We start from the raw sequence: 21842 nt of genomic DNA on the forward strand, positions 1-21842 counted from the left end.
CCAAACCTCTGGAAAGACCAAATAACTAGAGTTTGCACATAGTGTGTTTTCTCCCGGCAAGTCTGAAACATTTGTGAGTAACTGGTCTGCAGGGGTCTGCTGAGATGTGAACCTCTCAATCAACTGGCAAATACTGTCACATGGAAACAGTGGTTTCTTCATGATCACAGCAAATCAATTTAGCTCACAACAATGGTTTTGAATGTTAATTCCCCACCCACTCCTTCTTTTGAGCAGGGTCTCACTATGTAGCTCTGGCTATTCTAGAACTCACTCTGTAGACGAGGCTGTGGCCTTGAACTCAAGAGATTCACCTGCCTCTGCATTCCGAGTGCTGGATTTAAGGTGGGCACCACCACACCAGGTGAATGTTAATTTCTTACACTTTCAATTGAGTGGAACATTAGTAACAAAAGCCCATGTCCTCAAGCCTGAAGATTGCCGAGAAACCCATTTGTGGCTTCTTTTCTTTGCATCAGAAGTTTCTACCTGGAGCTCATTCTTTCCAGAGGGCTGAAAGCGGCACCATACTTACCTGCCAGTGGCCCTGGCGAACAGTGCTGAAAAGGGGCACCGCTCCTCTGCGGTTTGGCTGGGCCACTGCTGCCCCTTGTTCCAGAAGCAGACGGCACACATCCAGTTTGCCCCTTCCTGCTGCGGCTGTCAGGGCTAAGGGCAGATTAACAAATATTGAGGATGGACAGCTCTTCTCTTTTCTAGTGTTCAATGTTAAACATGGATTAATATGCTTCTAAATGCAAACACAGTAAATTACTGTCTGATTAATGTAATCAATTAACAACTAATGTAACAACTTTACCTCCAAGAATAATAATCTTGGCTGCCTTCTCCAGAAAGGATATTTTTGAAGAAAAATAATAAGGATATTAAAAAGGGCTCACATTATCTGGGGCCAATCATAATAATGAATTAACTGAAAAATCACTGTGGTCAAATTCGCCTAGTTTCACTTTTCCTATACCCAGATTGCCTTCTTTGCTATGGGTATTTCTGTTTTGAGGTTCTTAACCTAGTTACAAAACCTATCAGTCTACTTGTGAATGGAATCTAGAGAAGAAACTGCAGAGAAAATTAGCTGGGCAAAGTACTGGTCGACCTTTCCTCCTGTGCTCTCAAATCTAAAGAGTCAAAGGCAGGAACTGCGGTTTAAGACTATTCTTTTCCTTTAAACTAATCAAGATAGTAAGTTTTAGAGAAGAGATTTGCAAGCATGACTGTCAGAACCGTCCATGTAAGATGATCTTAGAGACAAGAAAACAGCTGTGAAAAAGACAACTTTTTTCCTATCATTGGGGCAGGGGTTGGGGCTGGACAGAGCCCAGGCTAGCCTCAAACTCACTCTGTAGCCCAGGATGACCTGGTTAGGGATTACAGGCATGCAACAATACACCAGGCTTTCTTCCTCTAAACATAAAACAATGGAGCCACAGACTTAAAAGTAGCTATAAAGAGAATATAAAGGATACAGGAGAAAGAAATCAGTATTTTTTCTTTTTTCTTCAGTGTAGTGGACATTCTGAATATATATTTCATTTTCTGTACCGTTTGTACAGTAGGAAGAATACTTTGGAGATAAAAAAACCCCACCTCTCTGTGTGTATGGTGTTTGTGTGTTGATGTGTGCCCATGTATGTGCAGGTTGTCAGAGGTTGACACCAGTGTCCTCCTCATTCTCTGTTGTGGTCTGAATAAGATGGCTTCCACCTCCATAGATTCGAATATTTGAAAGTTTTGTCAACAGGGAGTAGAGTTTTTAATAAAATGATTAGGAGGTGTGGCCTTGTTGGAGGAAGTGTAGAATAGGCTTCAGGTTTCAAAAGCCCATGACAGGCTCAATCTCTCCGTGCTGTGGATCAGTATGTAGCTCTTAGCTACTGTCCTAGCCCCATACTTGCCACCAGGCTCCCTGTCACAATGGACTGACCCTCTGAAACTGTAAGCAAGGCCCCAACTCCATGCTTTCTTCTGTAAGAGTTGCTGCCGTTATGGTGCCTCTTCACAGAACACTGACTAAGACATTTTCCATTTGACTTTTTTTGAGGCAAGATCTCTCATTGAACCTACAGCTCACTGATTCAGCTGGCTAGCAAGCTCCTGATTTACACCTGTCTCTGCTTCCCCAGTTCTGGGCTTACAGATGTGTGCTGTGCTGGAGATCTAAACTCAAGTCCTATGTTTGTGGGACAGAACTTTACCAAGCTTTCTTCCCAGGCCTGAATTTAATGTTTTAAAGACTGGACAAAGGGTAGGAAAAATAGAAAACTATTAGAAAATAATTAAGAGTTATGCTTTGTTAAAGAGAGAGCGGAGAGAGACTGTAGATGTTTCCCCATCTTCTGAACTGATTTGGAAAACTGACAAAGTAGACTAACAAAAGGTCCTTACTTACTTATTACAGCCATATCTTCTAATGACAACACAGACACTATTCGGCTACACTATTGATGCTGGGCCCTCACTGACTCCTCTTAGATACTAGATTTTTTTTTAAATTAATTCTTGTTGAGCTCTACATTTTTCTTTGCTTCCCTTCCTGCTTCTCCCCTCCCCACTTCAACTCTCCCTCCAAGGTTCCCATGCTCCCAATTTACTCAGGAGATCTTGTCTTTTTCTACTTCCCATATAGATTAGATCTATGTATGTCTCTCTTAGGGTCCTCATTGTTGTTTAGGTTCTCTGGGATTGTGATTTGTGGGCTGGCTTTCTTTGCTTTATGTTTAAAAACCACTTATGAGTGAGAACATGTGATAATTGTCTGTGTCTGGGTTACCTCACTCAAAATTATGTTTTCTAGCTCCATCCATTTTCCTGCAAAATTCAAGATGTTGTTATTTTTTCTGATATGTAAATGAACCACATTTTCCTTATCCATTCTTCAGTCAAGGGGCATTTACGTTGTTTCCAGGTTCTGGTTATGAAAAACAAAGCTGCTATGAACATAGTTGAGCACATGTCCTTGTGGCACGATTGAGCATCCTTTGGTTATATACCCAAAAGTGGTAATCCTGGGTCTTGAGAAAGGTTGTTTCCTAATTTTCTAAGAAATCGCCACACTGACATCCAAAGGGGCTGTACCAGCTTGCATTCCCACCAGCAATGCAGAAGTGTTCCCTTTTCCCCACAACCTCTCGAGCATAAGTTGTCATCAGTGTTTTGGATCTTGGCCATTCTTACAGGTGTAAGATGGAATCTCAGAGTTGTTTTGTTTTGCATTTCTCTGATGATTAAGGATGTTGAACATTTCCTTAAGTGACTTTCAGCCATTTTAGATTCCTCTGTTGAGAGTTCTCCGTTTAGGTCTGTACTCCATTTTTTTTTTTTTAAATTGGATTATATGTTCTTTTGGTGAGTTCTTTGTATATTTTGGAGATCAGAACTCTGTCTGATGTGGGGTTAGTGAAGATCTTTTCCCATTCTGTAGGCTGTCATTTTGTCTTGTTGACAGTGTCCTTTGCTTTATAGGAGCTTTTCAGTTTCAGGAGGTCCCATTTATTAATTGTTTCTCTCAGTGTCTGTGCTGCTGGGGTTATATTTAGGAAGTGGTCTCCTGCGCCAGTGCGTTCAAGTGTGCTTCCCACTTTCTCTTCTATAAGGTTCAGTGTGGCTGGCTTTATGTTGAGGTCTTTGATTCATTTGGACTTGAGTTTTGTGCCTGGTGATAGATATGGGTTTATTTTCATTCTTCTACAAGATACTGGATTGTTGACTGTAGTTTTGAGTCTGCAGGACCTGACTCTTCACGTGCTCCAATAGATCATAGATGGGGTAGATGTTGGGGTGGGCCAACTTATAACCTAGGTTCTGGCTTGGGTAATTGCAGAGTTTGTCAGCCTGCCAGCTCTCCCTTGTCCTCACCATTAGGGTGAGCTCTCCAGCACTGCCTGACTACTCCCCCCACCAAAAAGATGAGCAAGGGGCGGGGTCAGTTCTCCTTTCACATCCTCAGGGTTGACTCTCCTACACCTACACCATCAGGGCCAGCTCTACTGTGTAACCATGGCAAGGTGCAGGGGCCATTCTCCCACGTGCTGCAGCTGGTAATGGGCAGGGCCAGTTCTCCCACCTGCCACAGTTGGTGAGAGTGGGGGCGGTGGGAGGGCATCTTTCCCTCACTCACACCACCACATCACAGATGAATCACATGGGACTGATCTCCCACATTCACATTCTCAGGGCAGTTCAACCCCTCCTCCACCCTATCCCCCAAATCAGTAGGGTCAGCTCTACTGTGCTGTCCAAGTGAACAAGTGAGGTGCAGGCCCCACTTTCCTGAGTGCTGCAGTTGGTAAGGGGGAGGGTCAGTTCCCTCACCTACCACAGGTGGTAGGGGCAAGGAGGAGTAGGATATCTTTCCCTCGCCCTCACCAGTTATCCCACTCTTACATCTCCAGGGCCAGTTCACCTGCACTTCTGTCAACAGCGTCAGCTCTACTATGCTGCCCAGGTGAGGAGCACAGCCGGCTTTCCTGAGTGCTATAGCTGGGAAGGGGTAGGGTCAGCTCCCTTGTCTGTTGTAGGCAATGAAGGGCAACGGGGGGCAATTGTTCCCCGTCCACACCTCCACATGACAGACAAGTAGTGGGGACAGCTCCCTCATGTTCACAACTTTGGGGCTGGTTCACCCACATCTCTGCCAACAGGGTCAGCTCTACTGTGTTGCCCAGGCAAGGTGCAAGATCTCCTCTCCTGAGTGCTACAGCTGGTGAGGGGCAGGGGAAGCTCTCTTGCTCTTATGACCTCAGTGCCAGCTCTCCCAACCACTTCAGGTATAGAGGGACGGGGCAGGAGTGGGGGTGGGGTGGGCAGAAACCAGAGGCCTTGAACCAGACCAGACCAATGACTGTTTGCAATGAACACTTGCAAGTAAAGATATATGGACAAAAGGTTTTACTGCAAGACTCACTGTGTCACACTGCAGCTTCCACGAGGAGATTGAATTTTTTCTTAAATTTTATCTTATTGGGGAGGGTTACAAGGGCAGAGGGCAGATATGAATGGATGGGGAAATGAATGGGATCAAGATGCATGATGTGAAAGACCCAAAGATTAAATAAAAAGTTAAAAAAACTATTAGGCATGCACAGATATTTTAGTTTTCAAATGTTGGACTCTAATCAAAGAAGTCTTGAAATTCAAATTAACTAGTTACTTGTAATTTTTTTCACCTGAAAATTATGGAATTTAAAATATTTACATTTGGGGGCTGAAGAGATAGCTCAGAGGTTAAGAGCACTGACTGATCTTCCAGAGGACCCTGGTTCAATTCCCAGCACCCACATGGCAGCTCACAAGTGTCTGTGACTCCTATTCCAGAAGATCTGATGCTCTGACTTCATGGGCACAAGGCATGCACATAGTGCACTTACATGCATGCAAGCGAATCAGCCACACTCAAAATAAAATCTTTAAAAAATTTACATTTATCTATTTGGTATATATGTATAACAAAATGTGGACAGAGAACACCTTGTAGGTTTCAGTTCTCCTCTGAGACAGAACTCAGGACATTAGGCTAATGAGTGTGTGCCCTTATTCACTGAGCCATCTTGCTGGCCTGGCATTGCCTTTGGTTCTGGCTTAATTATCTATAACTGAACCATATGCAAAATTAAAACTCCCTATAATTTATACAAAGCCAAGCTTTCAAATAATCAGATCCTGCCCTAAAGGTAAAGTGGGTTCATAAGGGAAAATGTGGCAGTTTTTTGAAAATATATGTACTCCATTTTATTTTGCAACTCTTGACACTGATTTTTCTGTTTAGTCATAGGAGGGCAGAGCCTGGTCCTCTCTGCAGTGAAGGTTACTTTTAAGTCTTAAATAAATGTACACAGGGGTTAATGTTAAGACTGGTTCTAGTTCTACTTCTCAAAAATACACACACACACACACACACACACACACACACACACTTTTTTTTTGGAGACAGAGTCTCTTTACACACCTCTGAACGCAGTATGTAGACCAGGCTGACCTCAAACTCACAGAGATCCACCTGTCTCTGCCTCTTGAGTGCTGGGATTAAAGGTGTGCGCCACCATACCCAGCTCAAACTCTTATTTTTAACAGTTTAAAAAGTCGCTAGCCATGCACAGACATTTGATCACAAGAGTAGCTAAAAACTTAGACATGCTCTGCAACTCAAAAAAAACCACTTGGAAAATTTCTAACTCCTATTTTGATTCTGTTTAAAGTAACCACTAGGTTATAGGGTTGTGGCAAACTTCCAAGTGTGTATAGGCCAAGAACATTCCTTTGCTTAAAACAAAACTGACAGCACCCTGGAGAAAATAAGACTAGTATTTCAGAACCAAGCCTTTCACTAATGATGTCAGTCCATAGAACATATTATTCACAGACACTGACTACTCTAACTCTGGTTGGCCCATTTCTCTCTACGGAATGACACATTTTTATGAGGGAGAACATTCCATTTGGCCTTTTTCTTTGTTGTGTGATCTCTGTTGTTTAGGTTATGATGTCATTTGGCAGCAACCTTCAGATGTTAGCTAGACATGGTTATTAATGCAGCTGGCCAATTTCATCTCAAAACAATGCAACTATGTAGAATGGAGTCTGGACTTCTTAAAATCATGGCCAAGGAGTTGCTTTAAATGGATTCTATGAATATTATCAAAAAACTGTTAAGAGTTTTTAGAAGAAAGGAGATTAAGGTAAAAGCACTATTCATAAACTATAACAGTTAGGAGAAAAAAAAATCTCTTCCCAAGAGACCAGAAACAGACTTTATTTTCTGAGCTGGTCAGCATCTGATGAGATCATCTGACACAAATAGTTTGTGGTGTATGCGTGTGTGCACACACGTGTGCATACATGCTTGAAGAGGCATGTATGATATAGCTCAGAGATGGGCTTGGACAGAATGCTGACACTAAGGTACACTAAACAGAATACTGAAAAACAAATGTTTTTTTTATCTATTTATATCTTGAAAGATTACAACATATAAAATCAATGAAGGAAGATGGTTGGGGAGACAAATTGATTACTGTACCTAAAACATTAAATATTAATAGAGTTATTTGTTACATGCTGTCTAGTCTCAACAAACTCACCATTGACCACGGAAAACATAAATATGCTACAATGTGATAATCACAACAATGACATTCTGTGGTATTGAGATGGCAGAGAAGTAGTAAGTATCTCATAAGGCCTCTAAGGAGAGGGCAATCTGGGTTATATGATGCGAGGTACAAAAAGACAAGTAGGAATGTTAGACAAAGGCATGCATAAAGGCGCTGAAGTGGGACACAATGTATGCTTGTTATTACCAAGAATTGCCAGAGAAGATAGACAATACATGAGCCTGGGGATCATGACTGGTCTTAAACTACAGTAAAGAATCTAATTCTAGGGGCTGGAGAGATGGCTCAGCGGTTAAGAGCACTGACTGCTCTACCAGAGGACCAGGGTTCGATTCCCAGCATCCACATGGCAGCTCACAACTGTCTGTGACTTCAGTTCCACGGGATCCAACACCCTCACACAGACATATATGACGGCAAAAACACCAATGTGTATAAAATAAATAAATTAAAAAAAAAAGAATTTAATTCTACAAACAGTAAACAAAGGTTGGTAAGTAGGAAAGTGACTTTAGACTATGATGTAAAAGATCCATCTCTGGCTACATTCTGGAACATGAATCTCCAGAGAGTAAGGTAGAGAGTCCTGAAGGGCAGCACGTAGACAGCTGCAATAATCTTGGCCATAGACACACAGGTACAAAGTCCCTGTACACAAGGAGCAGGACAGGACAGCGTGTCACCTCACTGCTTTTCTTGTGTTCTTCCCTAACAAGTCTGTGACAATCCTGTGAGATAAGAGGGAAAAACCTCTTGTTTCTGTGGTGGCACAAAAAGTAATGGTTGTAAGTTTCTCCTTTTTAGTGGTGTTTTTGACTTGCTATAGTTAGCCAGATGGTGAAGGCCAGCTGCAAGATGACATCTAGAGGGATAAAGGCTGCCAAAGGAAGACAAAAGCATCAAGCATACTCCAGTGATCATATTTTAGGGCATATAATACGTAAAATTTTATCTCAGTACTATTTCATTATATTCTAAGATACATTTCATTGGTTCTAGATTCACTGCTCCCCATATTGACACCTCTGGAACTGGGGTGTGATATGATGGCTGTGAGAGAAAGAACTTGTGTTAGTAAACTGACAGAAATGTCTGTTTCCTTTCCTCTTCTTAAGTAACACAGATGTAAACTCTGACCACTGTATTTTCCCTTGGTAAAGTTTCCTCAGTTAGGTCAGGTGGTGTAGGAAGTCTGTCTGTAAATGTGCTGCTTTTATTGGCTAATGAATGAAGACTCTGCTTTGGCCTGTGATAGGGCAGAATAGTGCTAGGTGAGAAAACCAGACTGAATGCTGAGAGAAAGTAGGCAGAGTCAGTGAGATGCTATGTAGCTGCCGCCAGAGGAGACAGATGTGGGAACTTTGTCAGTAGGCCACAACCTCGTGGTGATGCATAGATTAATAGAAATGGCTTGATTTAAGATATAAGAGTTATCTAGAGCTTTCAAGTAACTCTCAGAAAAAGAAACAAATGTGATATATTACTCTAACATGTGGGCTTCTTATTGCAACTTAATAAAGCAGAAAGTTTTATGAGAAAAAAAAAGAGTTATCTAGAAATATGCATAAGCTAATAGATCAAGCAGTGTTGTAATTAATACAGTTTCTGTGTGAATATTTTGGGCTAGGGCAGCCAGGAATAAACGAACATCCTCTGCCAACAGTCAGGATTGTAGACATGAGACTTCCACCAGCTTAAAAATGAATACATAACTTATATAAATACATATAAAATTTTACCATTGCAGCAAATATCACAATGCAATGGGCCATAGTAAGTTTTAAATTGTGTGTTATAAATTAGAAAAAAAAACCATGCAGACTTATTTCAAATCACTGCAGTTAAAGAAGTAAGCTGAAGTTCATGCTACATTAGTGCTAAATTGTAGGGTTGTTTTTACAAAGCAAAGACACTAGTCTTTTTCCAAAATTTCTCTGAAATCAAATAATTTTGTCTTGATTTTGTTTTGATATATAGCCTTGCTACATAGCTGTGGCTAGCCTGGGCTACATAGCTGTGGCTAGCCTGGAACTTACTAAGTAGACCATGTGCAATAATCCTCTCCAGTGTTGGAGTTACAGGTGTATGTAACTGTGGCTTTCCTTAATTAACTTTTTATAGATCCAGAAATTATATTTTGTCCAAATGTACATTTAACAGTTTTTAAAAGTAAAATTGTTGCATGTAAATATCAACTTTAATATGACACAATTCTGACTATAAGCAAATGGACATGGAATTTTGATCTTTAGACTTTTGAGGTATATTAGTATTAATAAAAATTCATGTGCTTTTAAGTATGAGATATTTTAAAATTTTGAGACTATATTTATTCTTTTATTTTTTATATGATACAGCATACATGTAAAGGCCAAAGATTAACTTAGGAAATTGGTCTTTTATCATGTGGGTTCAGGGGATAAAACTCAGGTCAACATGGTAGGTTGGCAGCAAGTGCCTTTCTCTTGTAAGTCACTGTACCAACCAGGTTATAAAGTTTTATTCGAATAAGAAATTCATATTCAGCTGGGCAGTGGTGGCAAACACTTTAATCCCAGCACTAGGGAGGCAGAGGCAGGAAGATCTCCGAATTTGAGGCCAGCCTGGTCTACAGAGTGAGTTCCAGGACAGCCAGATACACACAAAGAAACCCTTTCTTGTAAAACCAAAAAAGGGGGAAAAATAACAAGAACAAAACCCAAACAAACCAACCTCCCCCCGAAAAGAAATTCATACTTAATAAAAATTAAGCCTCCTGTATACAGTTTATACGTGTGTGTGTGTGTTTGCACATTTACCAGTGAAAGTCAGAGGTTGATGTCTTAGGTTTCTTCCTTAATCTACCTTAGTTTTTGAGACAGGATTTTCACTGTTGTTTCTGTTAGACTGGCTAGTCAGAGAGTCCTTGGTATCTGACTGTCTCCGCTCTCCCAGTGTTGGGGTTACAGATTATGCTGCTATGCTTGACTTTTATGTGGGTACTGGGGATACAAACTCAGAATCTCATACTTGTATGGCAGGCAGTGAGCTGTACCCAGTGAGTCATCTCCCACACAGTTTACACCATTTTGAACCTTTCTAAGAATTTCTTTGAAGTCCAGCACTAGAATAAGTTTGATATTCCACTTTCTGATTATTGGCTTTATAATATCTACCCATTATGACTGCTGGACCATGGCATTTTTGGCCCTCCTCCTTGGTTAGAAGGGGTCTATCAGGAGGTATGGCAACACAGTATTGGAGAAGGGTTGCTGACAGGAGAGGTAAACTAACATGTCCCTTTTGCAGTTCTAGGTCCCATATGGAGAATCCTGGCTGGTCCCCATCCTCTAACTTCTCTCAGGATGGGGCTCCTGGGACAGCAGCTGTTTCCAGCTGCACATTTTCCTTCCATCTATCATGGGCTCTTAAGCTGCAGCTGCCTGGCACCTGCTCTCTTTGGCTTTTACAGAGGGAGAAATTATTTGAGAAGGAAATTCCTGAGCTCTGGACCATTACACATGTAAAAGAAGTCATGAAACCTATGTATAATTTTAGCAGGGGGAGAAAGAAAACAATTCAACTAGCTGTTATAAATTTTGGTTAAGTTCAAAATTCTTATGTGATTTTTAACATTCTCAACCTTTACCAAAATGCATGCCCTTCTTCTTTAGTGAAACACGTTACCTACCTTTGCCATCTCAATATTAGTCTTTCTCCTGGCAAATATGACACATATCTGTGGTAACTCTACTGTTTTCCCTGCCCCAGTTTCACAAAGATACACCAAAGCTTACTAATGTTTCTCCAGATGCTCCAGTGGAGACTTGGAGAAAAGACAACATTCATTTCTTGAACAAGGAAGAGGCTACTGCTGGTGAAGCCATGACTAAATGATAAAGAAAATGTCATTGTAGACCCAGAGGGATTGCAGGAGATCAGTCTGCATCTAGCTAGCAACTTTACCCACAAGGCAAAACCTAAGAGTGTTTTACTCTTTAACCTAAGAGTGTTAGATAGCCATAAAAACATCTGGTTAAGTCAGAGATGTGGATGAAAGGGGCATCTTCACAGTTTGTAACTGGAGGTTGAATGTTATTTTGGGAAGAAAGGAAAAGGAAGCAGTATAAGGATCATACAAACAAAAGGTCACCATTATTTTCTTTTTTGATTACCATATTGTAGGGAAAGCTGGTCTTTTAAAAATAGTTGGAAACAAGAGTGGTGATTCTTTTTAAAAAAGAGCTAATGGAGGAGAATTCAAAGGGAAAGCAGGTGAGGAAAGCTGACCTGGTCTGCAACACAAAAGTCTTAAGACAGAGTGCCAAAGTATGCCAGACTCAAAAAAATGGTATGAGAGACGCAGAAAGTCTACATAAGTACAACATCCCACTAAGATACTGATGCCCAAGAGAAGTACCTGTCTCTCCCCAGAGACTGTCAAAACTGTTGATCTGAGCTCGCTCCACTTCCTCTTCATCTTTTTCTGGAAGATCAAGTAGGTAGGAGACAATCTGAAACAAGAACTCCCGTCAGCTCACTGCAGATGACAGGCTGTGCTGCTGGCACTAATCTGGGAGCTGTGGAAGACAGTCCTCCAAGCACCGCTAACTTTCTTAAGTACAAAAGAAATCAGTTTTGATTTTCTCAAAGAAACCCCCCAACTGTTCTGATGGAAAGCTGTCCTACCAGACAGAGTTTACATTTTTTCTTTAATATAATCCATACAGTATGTGATTTAAAAATTACATATTCTTATTTAAACTAATGACAATAAGAACTTAGGAAAGAAATATGGAAAAAAACTGAGGTCTATATATCTTTAAAGTGATTGTTAGCTTTTTTCCTCTCAGAAGTATGAGGGCTGTCTGTGAGGTGGGAGGGAGAATGACTGACTGTAAACCACAAACAAAGGTGACAGCTGTTTCCAGGACTCTGATTGTACTGGGAGTTAAAAGACTTTCCCTAGATGATACAAATTTCAGTTTGGCTTCATATTCTCTTGGAGAGAGCTCATGTCAGCTGCAAGGATTGCTGCTTCCCTGGAATATCCCCTTGCAGTGGGATGGGCTGGTGAGTAGTGGCCCATGCAAGCAGATTCTAAAATTTTCAGAAATTTTACAAGTTAATTGTTAAAAAAGTCAGTCATTTATTGAAAGCTGAGTAACAAGGAAATTATATGAAAAACAAAGATTTAAGTACTAAACTTGGGATGGGTACATAGCTCACTGGTAAGAGTGCTTTCCTAGAATGTGTGAGATTCTGGATTTGATCCCACCACCACAAAAAACAAACAACAAACAAAAAAAAATGCCCCTCAACTCTTAAAATTCCTGAATTATTTAACTATGTCCTATTATTATCATCTGTGCTATACTAGTTATTTATATTTATTGTATCTGTATGGCTGAAACATTGTCACCATGTGCAACTGTGCATTTCTTCCCACCTTCCTGTTCAGTGGTGCAGCCCTGGCAGTCTGAAGTCAGCCATAGTGGTAACAGTTACAAACTTTATAAACCAATGTTTGGTCTAAAGCTAACCCTGAAATGTGTCTCAGTTTAGTCAGCAGAGCTTGCATAAAGGTGAGAGATAGTTTGATAGTAAATCAAATATCAGATTTAATGGCAGTAAAATTATTGGACAAAAGAGTAAATTAGATGAAACTCCACTTGAAACATCATGGTTAGGTTACAACCACAGGTTGGTTACAGATTCAGATTTGGCCAAAGCCAACATTCAATTAACCATTCAATTTATTAAATCATGTAACCCACTCTTTACACTGGTAAAGTTTACAGTAAACTTAAGCATTTTTGTGCTTCCTAGTTATACTCCTCTCCTTTCCTCATGGTCAGTAATTTAACATTTCACACAAATACTAACATTTCCATGTATTTGACACAGTTACTAATAACGTAGAGAATACCATTTCTACGGTGTTAATTATTTACAGAGCATCCTCATAACAGCCTTGTAAAAAGATTTAAGTAACTTTATGGATGAAAAATTAGGGTTCTAAGACATTAAGAAAATTCTAAGATCTAGGATCAAAACTGATCCTTCTGAGGTTCTGTGGGTTACGTATCCTTTCTGTCCAACAATGTCTGACGATATGTCCACAAGTCAGTAACCCTTCTGTGTCTTAGTGTCACACTCTTAGGGGTGAAAGTATGGGAGGAGCTGTGTGAGATAATTTCCAAACTCCTTGCTGACTCTCAAGTTTGTTCCACGCACATAATTCTAGGTACCATGGTATTTGAGTAGTGTTTTATAGAGTTTAATCCCCTTATTCTTCATAATAGATTAAAAGCTTCGCACCAATTTGGCTGGTAATTTTGTAGCATGCATGCTCCCCCCAACCCAGTTTCCTAGGTCTTTTAATACATAACTTGGGGTTAAAAATCTTATCACCTTTTCTTACCTCAGTGTAACCCATGCTGGCTGCAGCAATGAGGGCCTGCTGGATGGCATGGCTCTTCTTAAACACTCCTTGCTGCTGGCCTGCCATTGTCCAGTCACACTGAATGAGAAACTTGACAACCTCTAGATGACCCCGTAGAGCAGCATGAACCAAAGCACACTGCCCATTCTTATCCAAGTGATCTACCTAAGGGAAGAGAACAGAGACTTGCATGAACAAAGATTGGCTGCTGTAGTCTAACCTAGTCACACTGGCCTACTGCATGTGTCTACATCATCCTTTCCCACTCTCTGAACTTAGTGGATACTTTCCACTCAGGTAGATTAGAAATGATCTCCAAATCCCCTGTGCATCTCCCTGTGGAGAACTTCTTTCTCCATAAAATGAGGTAAGGTTTTTGTTTTCACATTTAAAGAAAAATGAAACAAAACCCTCAGGTGAAGCTGAGGTATTCAGTTCTCTTTGCTCTTAATAGTTCTTTTCAGTCTAAGACTCGAGAGACCCATGATTCTGCTGGCACAAAAATTATCCATAGTGCTCCAAAGAAGAAATACCCTGTGTCGTGAGTCATTCAGTAGACCACTGGACTTTGGCAGAAATGGCTTCCTCTTGCAACAGGAGGGCAGAATGTCAAAGATTTGGCCTAAATGGCTAGAGGCACTTGGAGCTTTACTCTAGATTAAGCTCCAAAAGCAGTTTTATAATTTCAGTGTTGGTTCAGAGTTTAGGTTGAAAGAAAGGCTGATTATGATCCATCTACCAGAAGATCTTTAGACAGAAGTTTCCGATCAGAATGTGGTTATCAAGCCAGGCAGTGGCACACGCCTTTAATCCCAGCACTCAGGAGGCAGAGGCAGATCTCTGTGAGTTCGAGGCCAGCCTGGTCTACAGAATGAGTTCCAGGACAGGTTCCAAAGCTACAGCAAAACCCTGACTTGAAAAAGCAAAATAAAACAAACACACAAACAAAAAGAGAAAGGAATCCTATCAACAAATAAGGAAAGAATGGAAACAGAAAATCAGCTGTTAAACAGGCATCAGAGCCATAACTTCTCTCAGTAAAAATCAAGAGTAGATTTTAACACAAGTGAACAAAAGTGTGATGAGCAACAACAAATGTGTTTATCAGGTCTCAAACCACCTTCTTGAAAGATATCTTTCTTAATTACAAAGGGGAAAAAGTACTTTCAGAGTTACAACTTAGAAGACAGTACCTTTAATCAAATGACAGAAGTTATCATCTACAATAAGATGTGTGGACACGATGTAGTTCGTGTACACATTTCAATAAAAGGGTAGAGTCACCTCTGTGCTGTCCTTACACAAAATGAACAAATGGAAATATAATGAGTTGTTTACTCAATGTTTTGGTAAAGGAAAAAGAGACACAGATATCAAAGGGTCTTTAGCATTAGTACTTCCTTGTTAGGCAAGAGTACAGGCCAGTGTAGGAAAGAACACTGTCTATGACAGATGTTCACTGAGACAGACACTTTCTTCTTTTCTTCCTTTTTAAAAAAATTGATGGCCTTCCTATATATTTCAGACTGACTTTAAATTTATGATTCTCTTGTCTCATAGTCTCCCAAGTTCTGAGGTTATAGAGGTACAATAGCACACCTTGCTTTTAGCTTAATCTTACAAATACAAAACATAGAGGAGGTGACAGGATTTTGAAAAGAGAATAAACAGTGAAACCATTTGCTCTAGGAAAACAATAAAAAAATAAGTAGAACAATGGCATGCTGGTATAAGGACAGAGAAGATTCAAGGACCTAGCTAGGATATGAGTTTTTTTTTTTTTTTACTTAAAATTTAAAGTTTATTTTTATATTTTCTTTCTTTCTTTTTTTTTTTTTTTTTAGGATATGAGTTTATATCAAGAGTAACATCAGGACCATATATTTTCTCTCTAGAAGCTCCATTCAAACAAAGGGGACATTGTTATAGGTGGGTAATCTGTGTCACAGTAATATCTAAGACTCTGTGACTTCATTGAGAATCCCAAGTTTCATGTCCCAAAGGAGTCTCAGGAGTATCGTTTTCTTCCCTGGTGACAGTACTGAATATCTCAAAATGAGGTTGCACATATACTTAGGTTTTACTGTGAAACCACCAACATTCTTAGTTTTTATGACAATCAAAATACCGCAAGGCTACAATTTTCCTCGGTGGCCTACATTTTGGAAGCCAATGGTTTTCTTTTACCAGTATTTTGAAATTGAATTCTTCTATATCAGTGTCTTGGAAAATATTATAAAGAAAACATTTTTGGGGGCTGAGGTGATGGCTCACTAGGAAGAGTGCTTGCTCTATAAGTAGGAGAGGCTGAGCTTAATCCCTAGCATCCACATGAAAGCAGGCCATCGCCGTGTACCTGCAATACCAATGTTAGTGGGTAGAGACAGGAGGATCCTGGGAGCTTAGTAGGCAGCCAGCCTAGTTGAAAAGTGAAGCTTCTGGTTCAACGAGAGAGTCTTTCTTAAGACAATAAGGAGAAAAACGATGAGAAGAAGACATCACTGTCCTGTTCTGGTCTCTACCAGAACATGCATGCACCTACACATTCATGCATATATTCCCTGACACCACATAAAAAAGTAACATATTTTGGAAATGTTTTCAGGGAACTGAAATGTGCTAATGAACACTTTGGGTGCCCTTGGCCAGTCTGAGTGGATCTTTTCCATCTCTAGGTTGGGGGGTCTTCAAGGATCTTCCGTATCTCTGTACCTAATGTTTCCTTTTATACACAAAAGCCTAGGCTGTACAGGCACTGTGCAGTTCAGACCTCCCACTCAGCTAATTGCCCCTTGCTTCTTCTCTTCTGTATTTTGTTAGAAAGAGGCTTCTTTTGTGCTCAGTAGATACATTCTGGGTTGCTAGGTAGGATTTTTGAGGTTGCTGATAAATGCTGTCTTACAAGTCCTTCTCAAAGACTTTAAAACCATGTTCTGATGTATTGGTAAGGCCATTAGGGCAAACACTGGAAATATGAGCTCAGTGAGCCTTCCCTTTGATATGTGCCATACCAGGGATACCTAGATTGCTGAGGCAGCAGATGAGTTAAAAAAGACAACATTGGGAGGAAAGAAAAAGAGGAGAGGAGAATAGAGGAGAGAAGAGGAGAAGAGAATAGAGAGGAGAGGAGAGGAGAGGAGAGAGGGGAGAGGAGGGGAGGGGAGGGGAGGGGAGAGGAGAGGAAGAAGAGCAGCAGCAGAGTGGACAGCTGTTACCTTGGCCCGTTTCTTGCACAGCAAGACCACGATGCTCAGGAACCCTGCTGCTGCAGCATAACCCAGAGGAGTCAGGCCACTCTCAGAAGAGGCATCCACATTGGCCCCAAATTCCAAAAGCAGGGCTACCATTTCTGTATAACCAAGGTGAGACTGGACACATAGGATTGGAGCATTATTTAAAACCTCTGTCCGGTAATTAATATTGGCACCTCCCAAAATCAGCAGTCTGCTGACCTAGAAACAGAAACAAGAATCAGACAAACATCAGTCATGCCTGTTTAGTCATCTTTTTAATTAACTCACTTGAGACTCTACAGTAGTGTCCAGTAGCATTTAGGAGCTATCTTTTTTATTCATTTGTTCCCTTTTGAATATTTTGCTTTGGAAAATAATGTAAAACATCTCTTTTATATAATCTGCTCACTTGCTAGTATGAGTGATCACATACTAAGTGCTGAATATTGGCTTACTTAAGTGAATTCTTGACTTAAAAAGTTCCTCCCCAGATAGAAGTGACCTGAGATCAATTTACCCTTCAGAACCTTTAGCAGAGCCTGAGCCCCGGTACCAACCAGCTACACAACAGCTTCAGTCCTCAGTTACCAGAATAAAATATAGCAATTTAATGTACATTAAAATTTCTAAAAGGCTATTCATTAGGAAGTAGTCCAAGGCAAGTCAGAGATCAACTAAATGCTCTTATAATTATACTTTCCAGTCAATCTATTTGCAATCTATTCAGTCTATTTGCAGTTTGTGTTTACCTTTATATTTGGAGTGTAGAGATTTCGTAAAGATGCCAACGCCATAGAAAGACCTTCTGTGCTATAGGAGATCCAGAGACCTTGGAGGATGGAGGATGATACACCAACTTTCTTACTCAAACCCTGAAAAAGAAAAATAGAGACAATTAAATTATTAGTAAAAATAATTTTTGTTAGACAAAGTCTTTTTATGTTGTCCTGGCTGTCCTGCAACTTGTCCTGACTCACAGACATCCATCTGCCACTGCCTCTCAAGTGCTGGATTAAAGGTGTGTGCCATCACTCTCAGTGAGATAATTAAATTATTAACTCAGCTAAAAAGTATCATCAGTAGTGAGTGAGTGGCCCTTAGGTTTTGGTACTAATGAATGAGTGTAGAGTTTCATTTTAATAATGTTCATATACTGCAAAGCTGATAGGGACAAAGACTAGCTTTACAGAAACATAGTAACTTAAACTGTCTCTAGTAGTAGATCACTTAACATCATTTTTTTGCTCTGTATCTGAATATAATTTATTTTCCCATTAGCTTTCTTAAGTAACTTAAGTCATTAAAATAATACTGTGACAGATAATTTGATCCTTGATCTTTATTTCATTTTCTTCCTGAACATTTGGAAAAAATTATAGTTACTTAGCCTCCTTTGGATCTAGGTGGATCACATGACTCAACTTTAGCTAATAAAATCCGGGCCTTAGGAAAATGTCTTTTTCAGGCTGGCTCCCCTAATCCTGCTGTGTGTTTCTGCAGACTTTCTACTGTTTCTCTTAACAGTAGGTACAGAGGATTCAATGAAGAATTCTGAAGCCTAAGGTGATTTCTGAACTACTACACAGGAGGAAACTGCACAAATGATCTGCACTAGACTACACTGTAAGGGAGAAACAAATAATTCAGTCTTAAAATTGCTTGGTGGTTAACACTTTCTGCCAAGCATCTTGCTCTTCTGTCAAAGTATGAGTGAATTAAACAGAAAATCTCAAGGGCAGGAAAATAGTAGCAATAAAATTTGGGAGCTTGCACGTCTTTAATCAAAGATTGTTTAATATTCTAATATGACGTTTTAGTCTTTAAGCTATATAGGTATTAAGAATTATAGGTAAATAGTCATTCATATTTGTCATACTTATAGTTAGACTAATCAGGTTCTTTAGATTTACAGAGATTGTATTCCTCATAGATAGGTGATCTTTAACCGCTTCAAAGAACTATAAAATATGGCATTTAAATAACAGGGTTCTGTTGACATGAGACATGACTGTTCCTAGCAGTACTGATCTATTCCCTAGGGAATGTTGACCATCGAAGACACTCCACATGGAGCTTGTTTTCTTCTTAGCAAAGTGGCATTTGGGCAAAGAACTGTCCATGCCTGGATCACTGATAAAATGCATGGTGTCCGGACTGAACAAGTGGGTTACAAGAAAAAAGACTGCCAAACCTTGCCAAGACAGGGTAAGATGGTTTTGACAACTTTCTTGCTTCTGAAAATATCTGTCAGTTACTCTAGGCCTTAGCCAAAGCTGGTTGCTCCAACCTGCAAAAATCACTTTGGGTGACTGCCCAGGTAGCCAGTTGTCTCTGTCATTTACTGCACATTTTGGAAGTTGCTTGATTGCACTTTTTCCTGCCTACTCAAGTAATATCATCTCCCTTCTCAGGTCTTCAATGGGGTTGAAGACTAGATAGTCATAATTACTTTCCTCTTATGATTCAACCAAGCCATTTCTAATATAAGACTTAGATTCCTTAGGATAGAATAATTATTGAAACATTTAGCATGTGTTTCTTGCCTAATATTGTTTATGCTGGCTGTAATTCTAACATTTATACTTGATATCTGTTCTTATTGTATATAGTTTTGTATTGGGTTTGGAACTCTCTTACATAGACAAAAGGAGGAAATGATGGGGAACCTCTTTCAGCCAATGGCCTTTGAGAGGCTGGACCAGGTTGGGTGTGGACTTGAGTACCAAAAAAGTGTTCGCTTGTGTGCCATCTCTTTTTCTCTCTCCTATCTCTCCTAAATGCTAGATTTGGTTCCTGTTCCCCTTTCGTGCAGAGGATTGTGATCTGTGAGTCCCCCCTAAATAAAGAACCCTCTTATTAGCTCAGCTTTACTTACTCTATTATGCACAGCAGCCCCTGGGAGACAGAATTTACTGTTTATAGCAGAGAAAACTACCTGGAGATGATTAAGTAATTTGCTCAAAGTCAGAAAGAGGAAGGCTTCAGATGGGTATCAACAAAGCATGGTATACCAAGTTGCAATAAGACTAAGACTAAGTTCCTCCCCTTGTATTAAGGCTGGGCAAGGCAATCCACTATGGGGCATAGGTTCCCAAAGCCAGTGGAAGTGTTAGGGACAGAGTCTCCTCTCATTGCTAGGAGTCCACAAGTAGACCAAACTACACAACTGTCACATATATGTAGAGGGCCTAAGTTAGTTCAATGCAGGCCCCTGGTTGTCAGTTTAGACTCTGTGAGCTCCTATGAGTCAAGGTTAGTCATTTCTGTGGGTTTTCTTGTGATGTGCTTGACCCTTCTGGTTCCTACAATACTTCCTCCCTCTCTTCAGCAAGATTCCACAACATCAACATTACCATCTGACCATCACACACAGCCATGACTGAGTGTAGGAAAGGGAGACTGGTAAGTAAAGGGGAAGTGCTCTTCCTTGCAGAAAAGTGACCAAAAAACCAAGGCCCATGTGGTTTTCCATCTGTTCTTGCAAACCAGCTTTTATTCTACTATATCCATATTTATTTATTTCTGTAATGTCTTACTGATTTTCAGCTACAATGGCAGAATTGTAGTGATAGATAGTAATATGGACTAAAAGCCATATGTAGTTATTTACAAAAAAAGTTTGTGAACTACTGTTATAAGAAGTGATGGGGTGCTATTTCTATATGGAATTTGTGCTTATTAAGTTTTATTTCAGGAAGAATATTAGTAATAGATCATAAAACTTCATACTAAAGATATACCTAGTACTCTGGCTTTTATCATGTACCTTTTTAAATAAACATATCTTTTACCTGTAAACTTTTCAACAATTTTGAGAGTTAACGTTTTACAGAAGAAAAAACTGTCAGTAAGTGGTAGACTTTACTTTTTATTATTTTTTTGAGATACTTTTTTCATCTAACTCCCAAAGGTTGGGATCACAGGTGTGTATCACCATGCTCCTCCTCAAAGTTTATATTTAAACTCATGCCACTTGCTGATGTCCAATTTCTATTTACAAGTTTCCTCCCTGTCCAATATTTCTGTTCTAATAAGAAAATGCTATATGCTTGACTAATGAAAGGAACATTTTAGAGGGAAGAATTCAGGAAGAAATGGTAAGAATATTCTAACCTCCTCCTCCCAGTGACTAGATTCAATCTGATGAAAGCACCCCAAGTTACAAACTGGGTTGGAGTATCTTTGGCTGCAATTTCCATACGTCATGTTTCTTGTAGTTTTAAAGAAATCTAAAGTTGAGTATAGGGATGCCTGCCTATAATCCCACCATCTGACAGGCAGAGAATGGAAGATGAGGAACCCAAGGTAGCCCTTTACTATAAGGAATTCTTGAGGCCAGTCTGGGTTATAGGAAACTCTGTTCAAAAGGAAAAAGAATCTAAATGACAACTATAAGGTTATAAGAGAATTCTAAGTGATCAATAACATGCCATTAGAAAATGCAAACCAAAACCACAATGAGGCCAGGTACGATGACACAGGCCTGTAAGAAGGTAGGAAGATCAGAAGTTCAAGGACAACCTCAACTACACAGTGAGTTTAAAGTCAGCCTGACCTACATAAGACTATTTAAAAAAGCACACCATACCATACAATGAAATACTACTTTGCATTCACTTTTAGATGAAACAAAAGACAGATGATTCTTTTCTCTTTTGGTGCTAGGGATTGTGTTATACCACTGAGAACTATTTCTAGACTGTTGTGAGGAAACTAGAATCCTCACACACTATTGGTGGGATGTAAATGGTGTGGACACTTTGGAAAACAGATCAATAATTCTTCAAAATGTTAAATCCAGTTACCATATGATCTAGAAATTTTGTCACTTCTTTTTACTTTATTTTTTTGAGATGTGGTCTTGCTATGTTACCCAGCCTGGCCCAGATTTGTGCCTTAGACCTCTTGAGTACTGGGACTACATACATATACCATTGTATCGCACAATTCTACTTCTAGGTATATAATACTCAGGAGAACTGAAGACAAATCTAGGTGTGGTGGTTGCACATATTGATAATCCCAATATTTAGGGGCAGGAAAGTTATGAATTTT

The 21842-nt window shown here is 39.9% G+C and overlaps 1 protein-coding gene across 1 annotated transcript in view; it reads right to left on the minus strand.

Annotated features, from left to right (window-relative positions):
- Tanc2 (tetratricopeptide repeat, ankyrin repeat and coiled-coil containing 2) overlaps positions 1–21842 on the minus strand; it is a 322705-nt gene that overhangs the window by 19208 nt on the left and 281655 nt on the right. Inside the window, 5 exon segments of the mRNA XM_087909880.1 lie at positions 536–669; positions 11530–11623; positions 13534–13719; positions 16770–17006; positions 17537–17659. Of these exon segments, the coding sequence (XP_087766006.1) occupies positions 536–669; positions 11530–11623; positions 13534–13719; positions 16770–17006; positions 17537–17659 (774 nt within the window).

This window comes from Myodes glareolus, chromosome 9, assembly GCF_982192425.1.
Source record: "Myodes glareolus chromosome 9, mMyoGla1.1, whole genome shotgun sequence".
NCBI classification, from domain to species: Eukaryota; Metazoa; Chordata; class Mammalia; order Rodentia; family Cricetidae; genus Myodes; species Myodes glareolus.